Source organism: Anas acuta, chromosome 1, assembly GCF_963932015.1.
Source record: "Anas acuta chromosome 1, bAnaAcu1.1, whole genome shotgun sequence".
In the NCBI taxonomy this organism is placed as follows: Eukaryota; Metazoa; Chordata; class Aves; order Anseriformes; family Anatidae; genus Anas; species Anas acuta.
In genome coordinates this window covers 77,974,412-77,994,555 of record NC_088979.1, presented here as the reverse complement: position 1 = coordinate 77,994,555, position 20,144 = coordinate 77,974,412, and the positions used below count along the sequence as shown (strand labels likewise).

At 35.1% G+C, this 20,144-nt stretch overlaps 1 protein-coding gene across 1 annotated transcript in view; it reads right to left on the bottom strand.

Moving 5' to 3' along the window:
* The window catches only part of MOSPD2 (motile sperm domain containing 2), a 34,331-nt gene that overhangs the window by 9,640 nt on the left and 4,547 nt on the right, over positions 1 to 20,144 (bottom strand). The window contains exons 3-9 of the mRNA XM_068683492.1: positions 16,376 to 16,531; positions 15,561 to 15,647; positions 12,945 to 13,099; positions 9,522 to 9,582; positions 8,215 to 8,253; positions 7,430 to 7,554; positions 2,300 to 2,470 (exon numbers count right to left, since the gene is read on the bottom strand). Of these exons, the coding sequence (XP_068539593.1) occupies positions 2,300 to 2,470; positions 7,430 to 7,554; positions 8,215 to 8,253; positions 9,522 to 9,582; positions 12,945 to 13,099; positions 15,561 to 15,647; positions 16,376 to 16,531 (794 nt within the window). The remainder of the gene's footprint in view (positions 1 to 2,299; positions 2,471 to 7,429; positions 7,555 to 8,214; positions 8,254 to 9,521; positions 9,583 to 12,944; positions 13,100 to 15,560; positions 15,648 to 16,375; positions 16,532 to 20,144) is intronic.

Below are 20,144 nucleotides of genomic sequence, written 5' to 3'. Positions count from 1 at the left end.
CTGGTACATATGAAACTGCAGAGATACTGTAGGTTCCAAAGTTTTTCCTCAATATATTAAGAAACTATATGCATGTCAACAGGCTTGGATGTCCACATCATAATTTTAGAGTTCTTTATTTTCAACAAAGTGCGTAACAGGGAAAAAACAGAGAATCAGAAACATTAGTGGTATGATGAAGATCAGCTAGCTAGCTAGGCAGTTTGTGTTTATTCCACTTGAAATATTGACAGAAGAGAATCCAGATAATGTAAATTTGAAGCATGGGAATTAAACAAATAGTTTTATAGAAGATAAACATAAAAAACGCACAGGTATTTTTTTTTTTTTTTTTAAATAATTGTGGTTATATTAGAAGGTTATTGTGTAAATATACTGCACCTGTCATGTTTGAATTTATTCTAAATACCTCTGATTTAAAATACCAGAAAAAAAAATATTACTGTAGTGTACTTTAGATGTAGAATCTGCTTCCAAATATTGGTGTTGACATGAAAGGCACTTACAATTAAGTTTATCACTCATGGCTCCCTCTACTCTGTGAAAGAGCTAAGCATTTCTATAGGATGACAGGAGGCATACATACAGAAAATAAATCAGATGAATTCCTGATGATGACAAAAAAAACTGCAGATAAACATTGGTACCACAGTAAATAATAATGAAGAAAAATTCTCAAAGATCACTTGAAACCTGTCAGTTTGGAAGCTGGCCTTATTCAAAAATAGTTAATTATTTATGTTTAAAATAGACACAAAATAACTTAAGACTAAGAAATACCAACAACTCACAAAATAAGGGACTGTTTCTGAAAAACATTTTGGAACAGGATGCAATATTGAAGTGACATGCTTCTGTGTAAGAAATAGGAAGTAGTGTTGTGTAAGAAATAGGAAGTATTATCCTTAAATATGTGAACAGAACAGCAAATTGAAGAAAAACAATTCACTTTTTGTATTTTTTGGAACAGGAACAATGAGATCTATAACCCAAAATTTTTAAAGTATGTTAAGGGTGAGGCCTTAAACATGCCTCAGAGTTAATTGATAAGAGTAAAAATATCAGTCTGCTTAACTAACTCAAAACAAACAAACAAACAAAAAAAGAGTAGCACCTTAATTATACAGTACAAAAAAAAAGAAGATACCATAAACTGAACCATTAGTTTTAACACTGGAATAGACAGAAATACCGTAAGTATAAAGCTGAAGTCAACCAAGCAAATCAGATAGTAACTAAATAGAAATATTGAGGCTATTAAGCACCAAAGCCAACTCTCACACTAAGCAGGGATTCCTAATATGTCTGTATCTGAGAATCAGATCTTAAGAGACGTGTTATAACCAAAACAAGCTAGAGCCCAGTGGTCATGAAGCCACAATAGTTACATATTGCTTCTTTTTGACCTTAAAAAAATTATTTCACTGAATTTATTTTGAATAGAATGCCAAGTTGCAAAAAAAAAAATAAGTGTAAAGTTAGCTGTGTGCCTCAAGTGATTCTGACAAAAATTTAACACAGTAAATGAAACCAAAATTAATACTAATAAAGTATTTAAGTGCTCCACTCAATTAAATAGAAGTTTTACAATTCATATTCCAATATTAATTATGGCACTGGTGAATGAATTTCAGATTTCTCTGTTTTTTTCCTGCCATTTTTAAAAACAATATCCCCACTGACTATAACTGCATATTCTGAAGTGTAACTTCATGCACTTATATAAAATAATGCCTTATATTTGTGGATAAACAACACTGCAGGAAGATTGTATTGTCAGCATAGAATTGATAGATTAGCAATAAAATTTGTCCTGAGATTAAGTGATTACTTTCATGTGTTTAAATTTTACAAACAATTTTTAAAAGTTAGCTTTCAGTAAGGCATAAAAAATTATTTTCTCACGTGCGTACTGATTTAAGCATCTGAGAACAATAGATGTATTTGAAAACATCTGCCACAAAATAACCCAAGCTTAAAAATCTACTAGGTAGAAAGACAAGGTTTGAAAACAGTACGCACACTTTTTAAATATTACTGTGCAATTCACTAAATTCCAGACATACTAAGTAGTTAGTACAGGCTTTACTCATTCAGAAGCACAAAGCTGGTCTTAACAGTCAAATCTGTTCAAACTAAGAAGCAAGGTTGAACCTGCAGTTATATTTTTCAGTTTTACCGTGTACTTATTTCAAACTAAAAAGAAAAAAAAAAAGCCTGAGCACAAAAAAAAGTTATATGACACCTATCTTACTTTGTAAACATATAATTAGTTCTGCCTCAGCCTTCAGTCAGATACCTTTTTCTGATTAAGATTTTGTTCTTCATTCAGATCCCCAGTTTCTTTAGCATCTGCATCAATCTCTTCTTTACTTTCATGCTCATCTTCACTAGTAATGGGCCCATTTTCACATAAAGGTGTTTGGAAGTCATCATCAACAAGTGGAGGATAACTGTACTTGAAAGAATCCTAAAACATAAGGAGATTTATAAAAGACCATTTAGCATGATGAGAAGTGCCTTTTGTAGTTTTTTGGTTTTGTTTTGTTTTTTAAATGGAAACACTATCATTTTGTTTCATATGACTTGCAAGTTTCATTTACCTATTTTATATTAGGTCCCTGTGCAGAAAGCTGATACTACAAATAGATTTGATTTTATCATCATTAATACACAGACCCCTAAAGCCACTAAATTATAACAACTGTTATAGAGCCACACAGAACTGTAGTATTAGGTCTATCAAGGATCAGTATTCAAAGTCTTAGTGCTTTTTTTTTTTTTTTTTTGTTAGGTTTTAAACCATGTTTCCTACAACTATGACAGCTAAGGATGTGAAGAAACAGCCTCAAGGCGTACTGGGGAGAATTAGATAGGACATTAGGAAGAATTTCTTCATGGAGACAGTGGTCAAGCATTGGAACAGGCTGCCCAGGGCAATGACAAAATCCCTATTCCTGGAAGTATTTAGGAGACATGTGGACACAGCACTAAGTGACATAGTTCAATGGTAGAATTCTGTAAGGTTAGGTTGATGGTTTCAGACTCAGTAATCTTGAACATCTTTTCCATCCTTGATGACTGTATGTCTCTAAAGAATGTGACTGTATGTCTCTAAAGAATGTTCTAAGTGATTAAAAAAAATGTTAGAAACAACGTCTAAATAGGGCACTGTTTCTACTGCAATTTCAGTTTTAAACCCTAAGTAAACTGAGTTAATTTGTTAGCTTTTCCAGTGGAAAATACCAAAGCATTGACTTCTTTGAGGCAGACTTGAGCCATGCCCACTGTTTCCAAACTCTGCTGCCACCAGCAGAGTTGAAACAAAAAAAGTTTTGTCTTCTCAAAACAGAAACAATGATCTGATGTTAGGTGGGAGGGGGTGGGGGTGGGGGGTGGGAAGAAAAAGAAGAGATGCTATGTTTGCTGCACATTTAGCTTCACCATGATGCTGGGTAATGTCATCAGCTGATGTGAATCTCATCACTGTGACAACTCAAAGTCCCTCACTTCCCAATCACAAGCCTCAGTCAGGTAAACAAGACAGATTTATCCAATGCTCGATACATCCATTCCACAGAATGACAGCTTTCTTTTAAGGTGAACACAGACTTTATAGAGCTATGTTTGTCAGTAATGGTAGAGGTTTTAATCATGGTAGTCGTATTTTCTAAGACTGCATGTACACAATGGCCATGAAATTGCATGCAAAAGGCCAACTAATATCTTAAACTTCAGGCCACAGACCTATTAAAGGTTCTTCCAAGAAAACCTAAGCTATAGGCTGTCAATTCAGACAGGTGAATAGTGCAGCATTCTAGTCGCACATACTGTTCAATGCTGGCACCAGTGGAGGGAACCCTGAATTCAACAGGGGTGAACTGCTCACCTCTGACAAAGGAAAACTGGACAAACAAACAAGCTTAATAATCCTATGGGACATGCACATACTCGATCCTGTACTAAATGTTATTGAAGTGGCAGCAAGTTTCCCTGGCCAGATAGAAACATGTCTAAACTGTTCTATCACTATCTTCAAGAGCTGGAACCATTCTTGTAGAATGTGGACTACAAAGGATTGTGAATCTAGGAAAACAAGTTTTGAATACATTTACTATTATATGCAAAGTATTAGGGAGTGTTTTTTGTGCATCTGACACAATTTCACAAACTGCTTATCACCAACTTGTTCCTAAATCTGTTTTGGGCAATTTCAACAAGTTCTTCAAGACACACACACCCCTTATAAAAGATAGGGAGACCTACGCAGCACAGACAAGAAACGCTCAAAACCAGGTACATGGTACATAGGCCCTCTTTGATTAGCAGCAAGGAAACAGTGACAGCCAACAGATATTGATGGGAACTTGGATATAACTTGCTAAGTATATGTGTAAATTCCTGCAAAAAACACATTTCTGTTTTCCATAATTAGTATTAATGCTTTGGATACCCTGAAGACACCTTTATCCACCAGTTGTCCAAAACAAATTAGGTCATTTTCCTCCTTTCTCAGCTGGGTGACAGTTGACTGAAGGATTTTCATGCTAAGGGAAGCCTCCAATTTATCCTGCGAGTGACCCATGTTATAGCAAAAACAAAACATGCTTGAAGACAACCTGACAGATGGAGACACAGAACAGTTCCCTTGATTAAGCAGAGCAATTGGTGACTCCAAGGTGAACAATTCAAGCTGTATTACCAAAACAGTCCACTTTTTAATTTAATTCCAGAACTGGTCTCTAAAAAACATTCTTTTTGGACACCTGGATCCCATAGCACACACTTTCTGCAAAGTGACCAAGTGACCTGCTCCACTAGCTGTTTACATCTGGCAAAATGAGGAAGATGAATCTCATTAAATGAAACGACTCTCGTGAAATGAAATGAATCTCTCAGCCTATGAGGAAAGTCTGAGAGACCTGGGTCTGTTCAGCCTTGAGAAAAGAAAACTGAGAGGGGATCTTACCAATGTTCACAAATATCTGAAGTATGGGAGACAGAGGGATTTGGCCAACCTCTTTTCAGTGGTTTGTGGGGACAGGACAAGGAGCAAAGGCTGCAAAATGGAGCACAGGAAGTTCCACACCAACATGCAAAAAAACATCTTCATGGTGAGAGTGACGGAGCACTGGAACAGGCTGCCCGGGAAGGTTGTGGAGCCTCCTTCTCTGGAGATATTCAAGGCCCATCTGGATGCCTACCTGGGAAGCCTGCTCTAAGGAACCTGCTTTGGCAGGGGGGTTGGACCTGATGATCTCTCGAGGTTCCTTCCAACCCTAGAATTCTGTGATTCTGTGAAAACCTGACTCCACAGGATGGATCCCAGTAGGGAACTAGGAGAGAAAGGAGAGTATACTTATGGCTAGAGTACTGAGCAAAAACAGAGAACAGATACGCTGTGTTCTTTCACCTGCACTATGCTGGTTGCAAAGCTGACCATGTTCTTAAGTGACTGGAAATCATTAAAAGAGGAAATGGATATGGGGAAAAATGCTTCAGTAGAAAGTGGAAGATATTTTTTACACATCAGGTACCTTAACAAAAAATGAACAAAAACCCCCACAGGCCTGTCAACACTAGCACTAGTAGATGTACTTCCTCTTCAGACTCTAGCTGTCTCAGGAGAAGGCAAGCTCGATCACATCAAGATAAAACACGCTTTCAGAAAAAGTGCTGGAGACTAACTGCATACTTGCTAACACTTCCAGATGGTGACAGTTCTGATGTAAAAAGTTCAGAACACCTATTAAGTGTTTAAATACTGAAGAGACTCAGTAGTTAGACAAAACATATGCTGGTTCAAAATATAGGACTTAATAAGCAGGAACGTTTTTTTTTTTCTGAAATAAACACACTTAAGAGTCCATGTTAAATAGATGTACTCCTGCACTACTAATTTATTACTGTCACTACAACTTAGCACCACAGCTAAGTAGGTTGGTCAACATGGGGCCAGCTTGGTCACTATCACTAGCTAGCACTGAGACCTTTCAGGTCCAAGGTGAGATAAAGGAAAACTAACTCTGTGTGCTCAAGATAGGGGGATAAAGGATGCAAAAGGATATTTAGCAAAGCAGCAAGCTTCTTGAAAAGGGAATTAGCTATCAGGTACAACAGTATAAAGCAGACAGGAGATACTGAGGTCTAAGAGTGAAGAGAAGAACTTTCCCTGCTATTGCAACAATAAAATAACAACTTGGAAATTAGGCTCAGAAGAGCCATTGCTGTTCAAATCCTTACTGAAGCCAGTTAAGATAACATCAGTCCTTCCCTCAGCATCCACTACGTAAGTTCAGAGATTTCTACTTTCTCTAACACGAGCAAGTTCTTACACAAGACTGTGGAGTTAAGGCAGCAATTTTCTATGGAGAAGGATACGATCTTTTCAGGTTTTTGTGATAGGAGCGTCATTTTAAAAGTGCTTTTTACAGTGTGCTATTTTCAGTTAAATAGAAACAGAGTAACACTATGTACATTCTCAAAATGGTTTTGCATGATGTTCCAGCTACCAGCACTCTGCTTTGAGCTTAAATAATAAGGAACAAGCTTTTCTCCTACTTTGGCTGAAGCAGAATCTTCCTTTTCTCCATATTGTTACTGTTTAACATCAAAAACATTCAGGAGAAAAAGTAAAAATGAAAAAAAAAGAAAAAAAAAGGTAAAGATTACTACAGTGGGTTTATTCCATTAACATAAACTGTTTACAAAAGTTTTAAAGAAAAGGAATATCCTTTCTGCAGATTCTGTTACAAAAATTATGCAAAATTATTTACCAGCTTTACAAACAATGAAGCTTGTTGCGCAAGAGCATTGTGCTGTTTTGCCATTTAGGTTATAATAGAATAGGATCCAGCTTCTGTCAAAGCAATACTGGATTGAAAAATACTTTGGAGTATGCTCTCTAACATCCTCTTAAAAAGTCTTCTATAGAGTCTTAGAAAATGCAGCCCTAGGGACAACAAAGGAAAAATAATTGCAATACTTTCTTTCCTAAACCATAGCTTTGGAGCAGGATGAATTTTCAGAGGGCCATGAAATCTATTTTCTGTTTGCAGAACCTGTATCATAAACCAACACAATCCCTCTTTAATTCATCAGGTAAGGGAAAAGAAAAGTGGAAAAAGGCATTTAAAATGGATAGATATTTTTTGCTGTTGAAGGTCTGAAAACTAAATTTCTTAGGACTTGAAAATGAATGATTAAAATCATTCACAAAACTGATTTCTACATTTAAGACTACAAGATACCAAATTCTTATAAAAATTAATCCATTTTATACTAATGTGATTTAGAAAATATCATTTTAACGGAACAATCTCAAGAAATTTCACATCCAAGAAGCGCCAAGTTGCAACACCACATATGTTACTTAAATGAGCATGGCTCAACCTATCACAAAAGGATTACGAAGTGTTAATATACTTACAGTTCCACCCATATGAGGTGGCAGATATTCTCCACTGATGTATTCCTGTACATCACTCTTGTTTGTGAACTTCAACATGCTTATTGCATCTGGGCCAAGCCAGCCCTTCACAATTTTAAAAGCAGCTTTATAATGGAAACAAAAAAAAAGCATATGTAAGATGTCAAGAAGGTTTTTTTTCCACAGTGTATCAGTAGACCTAATGAAGCAAGTGAGCTACGCCCCATAAATATGGGCCTGTTCTAAGAATCTATTATAAAGTGGGAACATGACGCAAAGGAAAAAAATATTTACAAAGAAAACATTTTACGGACTATGTTTTTCTATAGCAGAATGCAAACCTATCACAGACTAGCAAGTTCTGGAGGAAATGGGGGATTGCAGCGGCACAGGGGAGAACTGTAAAGCAACTGTATTTCCAAATCTGTATGAGGGAGGTTGGGAAAGTTATATATACACATTTTAAACATTTTGTTGTTTTAAATTGCTCTGGTTTAGACCTTTCAAACACCATAGTTGTTTTATTGGCGGTAAAACTTAATTTTACAGGAAGAATATAGAGCTACCATAAAGGTACGTATTTTAAGTGGCATAGATACCGGAATAACCTGCTTATCATAGACATTATAATTAAGGATAAATAACAAAGTATACATCAGAATACATGTATGTAACAATTGCCATGTCCAGTGTCAGGCAGGCATCTGCCTTAAATTGTACAACATAGTTTTTGGCTGATTGTTAGTGTTCAATGTTGATGACAGTATTCTTGAATCATTACTTACCATTCATTATCCAAGGCATTTCAAAGATCACTATCTTTGCTGAAAAGAAAAGGAAACAATGTTAGGTATTTCTGTTTAACAGGGAGTACAACAATAATGGTAATGTAAAAACGGAATACTTCATTTTTTGAGACTGCCATGCTTACTTCCTTGTAGAGGAAACTAGTTTATAGCACGTATAAGTCTATTTCTATTACTATATGAAGGCAGTAAGTATTTATGTGGAAACTGTTTATAATATCTCTCTGGCTTAGTGCTTTTCTGACATATTACTAGTAACTAATTACCCCAGTAAGGTAGAGAAATGTAAGGATTTATCCTGATCTAGAAAAGTAACTGCTTAATGGAAAAGAAAGAAGGTTAACAGGTATATTCAGCACCTCTTTTTCCCAAACAGACAGTCTTCCAAACAGATAGTCTTTGTAAAGCTATACTTGTTCTGATTTTTTTGTTGTTCTTGTTTTGTTTTACGAAAGAAGCCTGAAAAGTTAGTGCCTTAACTCAAATGTCCCTAAACATTTTTCTCAAATGTCAAAATTAAAACAAAAACATTGCTACACTTCTATTTAAGTTCAATCTTTGATCAAAGTTCAAAACTTGTCAATAAACTGAAATCTCATTTCAGAGTTCAAGCAATTGCTGATACAGAGCTCCAAAATTCAGACACTTTCACTCACATACAACAAGCTGGCAAAAAGTGATTCAATTTTCATCTATTCATAGAAAATTAGCAGGCAGTTAACTATGCACATACCAACATGCCTTAATCCTGTTCTGAGGAATCAGACTATGGCTACTGAAGACTTTCTATAGCCAGTATCCTTTGTTCCCTAAAGTCTCTTAAAGGATACCAATTGTCATATAAGTTTCCAAAGCTTCACCCCAGATAAAAGAGTGAAAGATAAAAAGGCTAATTTAATTCTATTAGATATATATATTGATTTTCAATCCACAAAAACATGCGGATTGAGAACTGGTAAATACAAAGCAAATTATTCATATGTCTTGAAAAGTCAGCTCATTTTGGATATATCATAAATAAACTTTATATTCACAGTTGTGCTGATTCTTAAAAGTGCAAAAATATCCTGAATCTACAATGTCAAAGCGTTCTATGCACTTAGGCTTTATCTAAAAATCAAATCTTATAGTCTGAACACTAAATTCCAAAGACAAGCCTTCCACTGATTTTTAAAAACCACATAAAGAGCATGCAAAAAGACTTCAAAAAAGTCTCCCCCATCATCTGCAATATTATTAAATGCTTCTGTTAAACAAGTCTACTGTACTTCATATACAATACTTACTGAGAAAGTTTGGATAATAATCTGTAAAACAATTGACAATAAACCGAACAAAATCCAAGTCCTAAAATAAAAACAAAGTAAATAAAATGTAAATCAAAACATTAAAATATAAGCTCAGTTAAGATAAAACACTTACTGAGTAGTACAAGATAAGTATCTTGTAATCATCTGTATTTCTCATCTTAAGACATTACAAACATTATCCAAATTTGTATAATGCCTTTCATTTCATTAAATTGCTGCAGAATTGTGGTCACACAGGCTTAGCTTTATGATATAACAGAAGTTAACAGACTTATTATCAACACAGTAAATTAGGTAATAAAGTAACTACTGATATCAACAGAATTTAAGGTGTACAGGAAACACAAAGAAAAATAAAGCTTTAGCTCTAGGGAACCTGACAAATTACCGTTAGCTGACTTATAAGGTTTTAAACACACTGAAATTTCAATTGAATAACTTATCTACCAAAAGGCATGCAAAAACTTCATTCAGAATCTACCAGAAGGAAGAAGAAAATTTAATTTTAAGAGAATTTTTGTCGTTGGCTTTAGTTAGTGCTATGTTGACAAATTATAGGCACCGACAGCACCCAACAAAACTGCCTGCATACCACCCACTGTAGGGGTGCTCCTATCCAATGACCAGCAGGACAAATACAATACAACTGAGTCTCCACTGCAAAATCCTGCTGTAATGGGACTACACAATAAAGAGCAAAAAAGGCATTTTATGAAACCGATATAGACAATACAAGAAGAGTTACCTTATCACAATAAATTACTTTGGTTAGGTGGGAAGCCTGCCACAAGCACTTATTTTCCTCAGCCCTTCTAACAGATTACCTAACAAGGAGGCTTTCAGAGGCAGGACAAAACATATTACTGATAGAGGATCCCCCAATGCCTGTCACATAAGAACATTAAAATGCTACGGGGAACTGGCTCCTAAAGTGATGTAAACACACTATTACTACATTTGCTGATAAATTGGTAAAGAAAAGCTGTATGAAGAGGATTACCCAAGACCTGAAAGCTTCATTAGGAGCTTCAGTAATTATCAACTAACTGACAGCTTGGATATCTTTAGAAGAAGGAGATAGCATTTTGCAGAAGCATTTATCTCAACTCGCAGTTGCTTGTACCAAAACAGTATCTCCTACTTAACAGTATAAACAGTGATAGATTTTCAAGTAATGATTAGCATCTCCTGTGCATTAGCAAGCACACTGATCTTATTTCTTCAGTCTAGCCAAAAGCAACACTATCAGATATAAGGAGGCTGAATCCATTATTTTGATGAAAGTCAAATAAGAGCTTAGATTTGAGCAGACCATTCAATAACTGCATTAATTCTAGTTACCTGAAATGCCTCAACAAGGCATGAACTACCAGAATTATCTGACTGCATACCAATGAGAGAAGCTGACATAGCAGATTAGACAATATTAACAATGGAACGAACAAAACGTGCTCTGGAAAAGAACTCAAAACCCCAAGTTCTTTTAGGATAACTTTTATCAGTTACTCTACATGGCTACAAACAGCCATAAAAAAAAATAAAAATACTTCTAGCAAAATGAGACTGTGCAATGGGAGACTGATGTACAGCACTTGCAGAGAATGTCTCTGGTAGCCTCAAACAAAATGGAAACAAGTTGCTTCAGGATATGTTCCACAAATTAAAAAAAAAAAAAGAAATCTAGTGTGCTTTTTTGTTTGTTTGTTTTCAACCATAAAGGCAATTATATTCTAGTCTTTTATTTTTATTATATAAAAACCATTGCTTCAGTATTAGCTTAGGAAAATAGATAGACAGCTCTCAACTAAAAGTTAAGAACCCCAATTCAGTTTTGTAAGTTAGGATTGGCCCACACTTATTTGTAAAAATGTCTTCTCAAAAGCTTACAGCCCTGTATTGCATGGCTGCAAGGTCCCAACGCAACACTGGGGTCCGCTCATTTTTAAAAGGCATTTCCACCATATAAACAAAAATGTAAGATGACACATTCTAGCCATTCTTATAAAATGATAGCGTGGCATTATGTAAATAAAAAATCCAATGATTTTACCTAGTCACTGTGATTTCTATTTATTGGGTATCTATAGTCAGTCTAATGATAGGCAAGAGCTGCGCCTTACAGTCTTAAACAGTTTAGATCCTGCTCCTGAAAGCGGATTCTAAAAATGGATTTCTCTGCTCAATTCAGCTGAAGAGAATGATCCACAGAACTCTGCAGATATTTACTCATCTAACATCCCTTCCTCTCCTACATCCCCTTACCCCCCAAATATCCCGATTTCAGGGATAACTTAAGGATTGGTAAAGATGTACGTAGTGACAATGTTCTATTCCTCTAAACAAGTTTCTGCAAATAAATTCTGAAATAAGATGCCTGCAACAAACTATGGATATGTATTTATACTTTCCATATAAAGATACTAACAGGTTAGAACAAACAAAAAAAAAAACAGACCTGAAGTAAGAGGTACAACATACATTCCTTTCTAAATCTATATAAATTGAAAAAAGCATTTTTTTTTTCCTAAATGTTATCATTTCGAAGTTTGAACAGACCCATCGCTTCATTCTATACCATTACTAATCAGTTCTATTAATTGTAGCAGTGTCTCATTCAGCTTGCATTCACAACAACTGCAAATAAAGCTGCACGGAAACAGACTCGTATCTAACATGGATCACAAAAAAAACAGACTTAAAAAAACAGGCTGCATTTGTGAAGATGAGTAAAAAAGCAATGCCTACTTGATAAATTGCTCTTACGCATCAAGCTAACTTCTTTTCACAAGAAAATTCAGTAACTGAAGATGCATGCAGGATCTTCAGAAACACACCATTTAAACATATGGGGGAACATACACGGCATGCAGGATGGAGCGACAGGAACAGGATCAGAATTGTCAACTGAACATGCTGACTTTTCAAAACACATCATAATTCTCAAAGATCTCAGATTAGGTCTCAATACTTCACCATTACCCCATTTTTCCATCGTTTGCTCTTGACAAACTTTGATTTGTTGAAAGAAAAGACAACAATGAATTTTGAACTGTTGAGGAAGAGGAAGCAACTATATTAACAATAAGAGGCCTCAACTTAATTTTTAAGTACCCAAAAGGCAGTACGTTCCACTATCAGCATCCGTAACAACTGACAAACTAAGCTTGTGAGTAACTACTATATAGTTGGCTCCATCACTTACCAAATTAAAAGGAAGTTTTCAGTTTAATATGTAACAATGGATTTCTGAAACTGTTTATGTCTTGGGAACAACCCCTACATAACACTGCTGTTAACTGTTATTTTAGTTTAAATGACTGCACAAGAATCCTCTTCTGGGCAGATGAGGACTTAGATTAAATAATTCAGGAAGCAATCAGAAAAAATAAATATACTTACTATGTGACTGATTCCAGATTCAGCCATGTCAAATACCACTGTTAAGGGCTTTCCATGATCTCTCTTGGCATAATGTTCTAACCAAAAAGCTACCAGTTTCTTTTTCTCAAGTTGCTGTTTTTGATCTTTTACATGAAGTTTCACTCTAACCCAAACTTGGGAGAATAAAGGAAGAAAAACACACAGAAGTTGAAACAACAGATGTGAATTAACAGGAAACATTTTCATAACCATACAGGATGCACTGTGAAATTTACCAATCCCTCTTTGTTTGTATTCTACATCTTTATTGATTTTATGGTCACACTGAACAGTCAGAACAATTGGATACTTTTTTCATTTTCTTTTGCTCTTTTTTTGCACTTTTTTTTTAATTTGAAAATGTTACAGATTACAGCAAAGGGACAGTAGAGAAGAAAAATACTTTTAATGTATTTAAAGACTCCTACTACTTAATAAGAGTATTATTCAATAATTCCAAATTAAGTGCATGCAGTCCTCAGATATTGTGTTCTGAAGACTGTTGTCGTTTTGACATTTACACTTTTATCTGCTTAAATTTTCTATGGTCTTGTAGTTGTCATGTCCTGAAAAAAACTATTTATACACAAGTTATTATGAATTATATAAAAAGCAACAGACCTTCCTAAAATAAAACTAAGAAGTTCAGAAGATGAACAACATTACTTATATGAAAGCCCGATATATATCCTTCTGGAATAAGAAATGAGTCACACAGAGACAAGTTTCTCATGTAAGTAGTGGATTTCAAAGTAAGACTTCATAAAAATGCCTGCAACCAAATGACTGACTATACAATTAAGTGATAAAAGAATTATTCAGGGGCCCAACATCAAGAGCTGCCTTCATTCGTGGTATATCTACACTAGGAAAAAATAGACAAGACACGAAAATAGCAGTAGATGCGCTAATATTTTTCTCCTTGAAATGTCAAGAAGTTTTACTTAAAATCATGATTTTTCCCCCCATCTTTTACTTCTTTATCACAAGCTCATTCTGTGAATTCAATGTAAGTTTTCCAAGCTTTATAGCTTGTGTAGAGACAGGCTTTTTATTTATCTATTTAACTGCAGCATATTAACTGGATTCTGTAAATGCAGAATTTCAGAAAGATATCCTACCTGAACACAGGACTCTTTTGAAAGCAAACAATTCTTTATAGCTTTAAAGGTCTATTCCACATAGTAGTTAAAATGGAGTGTGTGGCCCAAGAAATATTTCTCAAAAGCTCACTAAGCAGTAACTCTTAACTACAAGACAATCTCAATTTGCATACTGAGATATTCTAACCCAGTAACATTCACAGAAGAAACACTTTGGGGATGGGAAATTGAGATATTGGTTATCATTCAGTGACAATAAAATCAGAAGTATTTATTCAGCCACCTGACTTACACATTCGTATAACGCAACTGAAGTATTCTAAGTCTGACTACCAATGCAAAAGTATCATGTCTTCCTACTTCACTTCCCCACCCTCTTCAATCTCATCAAATTGAACCACAGTATAATCATGTTTAGCTTTATAAATAAAAAAATATATCTGTAAAAATGATATATTTTTATGCTATAAAAATATATAATCACCACTTAGCCTTGATTACTTACCTTGCAGGCGATAGGAAAATCATGAAGCATAAAAATGCATCAACTTTTCATAAAGCACTTGTATCTTACAATAGTAAGAAAAGGGACAATTTGACAAAATACAGCCAGGGAATATAAGCTGTATTTTTCTGGTCATGATTTTATTGGAAAACTAGCATATTAGTGTTTAAAACAGTCATTTCTGTAAGAGACTGGATTGTTAATGCATTTCTGGAGGTACAATCTGGCCTTGGTAAAAGAAGGAAAGTACAATTGCAGACTTTGTATTTTTTTGCAGACGGTTTTTCCCTCTTCCCACTCCCCATCATTCAAGATTATTGCCTGGATAGCCTATCAGGTGATTTGTTTTAAAAGACTCTTTGGTCTTACAGGTTTTAAGGTTATTTTTGTCAAACGTTATACCAAATTAATTTATAGAAAATAATACTGCTCATCTACTACACACTCAAACCCAAGAGTACTTCAGGAAATATTTACTGCTTCTCTACAAGTCTTACTCCTTAGTGCTAAGTTAATCACACAGTTTGGGAGTTCATTCTCCACCAATTTTCAGCTGCTCACACTATTACTGAACATGCCGAATGTCATAAGAAAATAAAAAAAAAAAAACAGTGAACCCCTGCAAGTATGTAAGAATGTGGGCTGCTAGAAAAGCAGAGTCACTGCACTGCAATAGTCAGCATTTCTTCTATTTATATATTCAACATAGTAGATAAAGAAATAATGCACTTCAACAGGGAAGACAGAAAACCCACTGACAATTACACTTAAAGGTTTATGATTTTTTAAAATTGATGATGAAATTAATTATTAATTTCTGTGATCCAAAGAGATAATAGACATTACCAAGTTCTCACAATACAGGCAGTTGCTTATACATACATATTTTTATTTTTAAAACATTTATTTTTCAAAACAGATGCTACTGAAATGCTGGAAACAAAAAGTAATGACAGATGACTGAATATTATGTTTTGCATAACTTACATAATTTATAGCCTTCTTTATCATATCCATGCAGAAAGAGAGCACCATTTTCAAGTAATGCTTTTGGAAGGACAGATTCAGTCAAGTCTGCAAAGCCAAAGGAAAAAATATTTCAGCCATCACATTAATAATCACATTTCAACTTAACAAAAGTCACTAAGAACACAGAAGAATAACAACAAAATATAAAAATGTTTTCATAGACCACCTCCCACATCATTTTGGAAATTAATGCAAAAATTGAGCTCATTTGAGAATTTTATTATCTTCTTCTCAGGCTGTATGATTGGATATGTTTAGGAAGACAGAAGAATAAAATTCTGAGGGAAGAAAAATATGCTGCAAGCGTTTATTTTTTGCTCTGATCTACAGCCCTTCTTGCTCTATCCTTTCTTAGTTCAGATTATGAAGTCTTGTAGATGAAGTTCATCTTCAAAACACTCAGAAAAAAAATCTATTCTACCTGGCAGGCCAATGCTAGTATGATAAACTTGTATCACAACATCAGAGATATGATTTTCATTTATTTAATAGGACCCCACTTTAGCACACAAACACAAAACAAGAGATAGCTATTTTCCCTTCTTTCCCTTAAACAACCTTGTAATTAGAAGTACAATGTTACAGTACTGGTTTATATAAGAAGCAATTATTTATTTTTTTTTTAACTGAGTAGAAAAGTTCTTGCTAAGTACTCTGTGGTATTTTCACAACCTTTGAGAGCGAGAAATGTAATGAAATTAAGCATGAAGGTTAGATGTAGTTCAACAGGAAAGCAACATTCACCACCACAAGAATTACATAACATAGCTTACCATTAACAGTATATTCTTTCCTCCACTGAAAGCTTTGATCAATCATCTTTAATGTATCATCCACAACATCTTGACGCCAAATCAGGTAATTTTCAACCCATTTGTCATCTTGCTGAAGTCTTTCCACATCTCTGGAATCATATTTATCTGATTTATCTAGCAAATAAATGAATTATTGTAAGAACATAGCATTTGCAATGAAAATAGAAAAAGATTTGTCAAGTTTCAACAGGCATTTACTAAATGTATAGGATTTCTTTTGCAGTCTCATACTTAAGGAGACAAAAATTTTCAATTAATTTTCTAACCCATGCCAACTATCTACTGTGAAGATATTACAAACACTACTGGATTACTCTCACTAGAAAGAGTAATATCAAAAAAAAACCAAACACACTAGAAATCAAGGTGTGTGTGTTGAGGGGTGGCTAGGTATAATTTTCCATAGACAAAAACAGTTTTTTGTAGTTAACACAAAAAGGTGTGTAGTCTAAGAATCTGTGTACTATCGGATGCATATGTATTAAGAATTAGTAACTCAAGCTTGAGCTCTCTAGGCATCAGCATGACAGACCACAAAGTGTGGTATAAAAATTACTAGCACACAAAGTGTGCATACTAGTTTTGATTGTGCTTTAAATATCATTACATTATTATTACATTCAACAATTATTTCATTTAAAAAAGGAAATTATAGATTTTCATTTAAAAATCTATACCTGTTATAGATTGTTACCTTACTGAACACAAAATATGTGCTACTCTGGAATAGTACAAATCCCCCAAGCCTCATACTCTTCTTACATCATGTTAAGAAGACAACAGGTTAATACACTTTAGGAAGTACTTATGATGAAACAGGAGTTACTGCTACTTTTTGCTTTATTATTAATAAATAGCTTTTTTGTTGTTGTTGTTTTGTCAGGTGTTTGTTCCTCTAAACAGGGATGTTTGTAAAATACAAAAGCCTAAGTGAACCCAATTTTACTGTAAACATGCTTAAAGAACAGCTCAGTTTTTAGATCAATGTTCCCCTTTCTCTGAAAAATCTGCATCACTGGAATGTAAATCAAGAAATGGGCTTCTGAAAGCAACAGACACTGATATGTACCTCTGCCAACCACCAAAAAAATAACCTTTTTTTTTTTTTTTTTAATTTTTCACTTAAACTGGTTAGTGTCTTGATCCCTTCATGGTTTGATTGAGAAAATTTAAGACCTTTCTTAAAATAATGTTAATTTTCACATACTGGAACAACCAATTCTCTCTCAGCAGCAAGAAATTCAATGTAAATGCTTTCAGGGAGGGCCATCACAATTAAAAGTAAGTATTTATAGCTGTTAGTGGATGGTTTAGTGATGCCTATTTAACTTAGACCCTAACACTGCAGAAAATGTTAAAAAAAAAAAAACACACCATTAAATTGTAATATTTTTAGTTTTACTAGTTTACATGTAAAGACTTGACCTGTTTTACTGATATTTTAATTTATACTGTTTTGTACAACACAAATTCGATTTAAATGCAAGAACCACTCTACTGTGTGCTGGTGCGGCCTCACCTCAAGTACTGTGTGCAGTTCTGGGCACCACAGTACAAGGAGGACATGAAACTGTTGGAAAGTGTCTGGAGGAGGGCGACAAAGATGGTGAAGGGCCTAGAGGGGAAGGCGTCTGAGGAGCAGCTGAGGGCACTGGGCCTGTTCAGCCTGGAGAGGAGGAGGCTGAGGGGGAACCTCATCGCAGTCTACAACTTCCTCAGGAGGAGGGGTGGGGAGGCAGGTGACCTATTCTCTGTAAACACCAGTGATAGGACCTGCAGGAACAGTGTTAAGCTGTGGCAAGGAAAGTTTAGGCTGGGCATAAGGAAGAGGTTCCTCAACGAAAGGGTGGTCACACACTGGAACAGGCTCCCCAGTGAAGTAGTCACTGCACCAAGCCTGCCTGAATTTAAGAAGCGTTTGGGCTGTGCACTTAGTCACATGGTCTGAACTTTTGGGCAGACCTGGGCGGTGCCAGGAGTTGGGCTTGATGATCTTTATGGGTCCCTTCCAACTTGGGATATTCTATGATTCTAACATATCCCTTCTTTTTCCTCTTGCCCACTACCCTCTCACCCACTAAAAACTCTCTTGCTCTTCCAGTTCCTTCTCTGATCATTTCTGTGATCACACCAGACAACTTATTCCCTATATTCTGACTAAGTTCAGGTCTGAACATCCAGCACACAAAAGACTGAAACGCTTTTCAGTGTTGTGGTCAAGCACAGCTGGAACACTGTGCAAATATTTTGAGCATTAAGTTCCGTAAAGTCTCAATTGCTCGTTTCAAATTTGATTATTCCTACAGTGATTTATGACGTGAGTAGTTTTGAAAACGTCCACGTGTTATGTGAAACATATCTCAATACATATTTCTGGCCCAGTGACAATTTTTTCTCAAACTGTGAACTTCAATAATATTGAAAAATAGAAATTTAACTTAATGTTTTACAAAAATGAAAAAGAAATGGAGAAAACATTTAAAACTGACTTTCTACATCACAATATAAAGCATGCTGGGTTGAGATGTAAGGAAAGCAGAAAAATGCATTCCCACCCCTCCTTCAGCAACTAAGCTCTCTACAAAGTGACAATCTAAATTCATGTATGTGCAGCACTCAAACATGACAATCTAGTCAAATTCTGCTTCCATAAGCACTTGAAGAATTTCAATCAGGTAAGCTCAGTAAGACTGACAGAACAACATGAGTGCTGATTACTATTTTAACCTTACCTGATTTATCCAACTCTTGCTACAAAATAAATAAAATTTAGAATGAGACTGTAAACCTGAAATACAATTGTATCTTACACACATAAAATATTGAGAAAAGATTGCTGCAGTCCTTCCAATACCAAAGTTACTGAAAGTATGTCAATTTAAAGGAGGAATTCCTCTTCAAATCCATGCGCTGCCCATAATTCTACAGACATTTGGAAACTTATTTTCAAACAATGCTGTAAAAGAATCAGAAAGCTTCTCATTTGAAGTTACTCTTGCAACATTTAGCTGAAGCTACTGGATTATTAGAAATTTCTGGAGTTTTCTAACAGAATTAGTTAAAAGAAAATAGACCTTCCTAGTTCTCAACATATAATTTAAACATCCTGCACAACAGTTGATGATGCTAAGACACTGAGTTCAGTCATCATTTGCTGAGGGAGATGGGCATCTCTATCATTTAGTTCATAACCAACACTTCCTAAAGTACTTGGAACACTCCCCATCTGCTCTGAGATTAAAATACCAGAAATAGCATTCACAGCGACTCCTGTTCAGAAAGAGTAAGCAAAAGCTGCAAATGGAACTGCAGTACTAGGTTTTTGTGACACATTGCATAGGTAAGATAACTGCCCAAAAGCTTGGAAGCCTGGTTCATCCTTCAGCTCAAGATATTCATGCCCTATTGTTCATCCAGAGGAGTGCCACTACCAGTAGAAGACACACAGCTGGGATGATGCAAGACTCTTCTGTTGAACTGACAGGCTGTGTAGAAACTAATCAAGACTCAGATTCAAAAAAGAAAGAGCATACAGTGCTTAGTTATGCAAATTGGCCAGATATCATTAAAACCAAATACTACATTACATCAGAAGGAATAACAGTCACAACAGCAAGGAGAAGAGTCTAAAACTAATTCTCTTCCTTCTCACAGACAATAAGCCTTGAAAAATTTGAAGGAAAATTTGAAAAAACAAGAACATAGCTACTTCCAAGTTACTTCCATT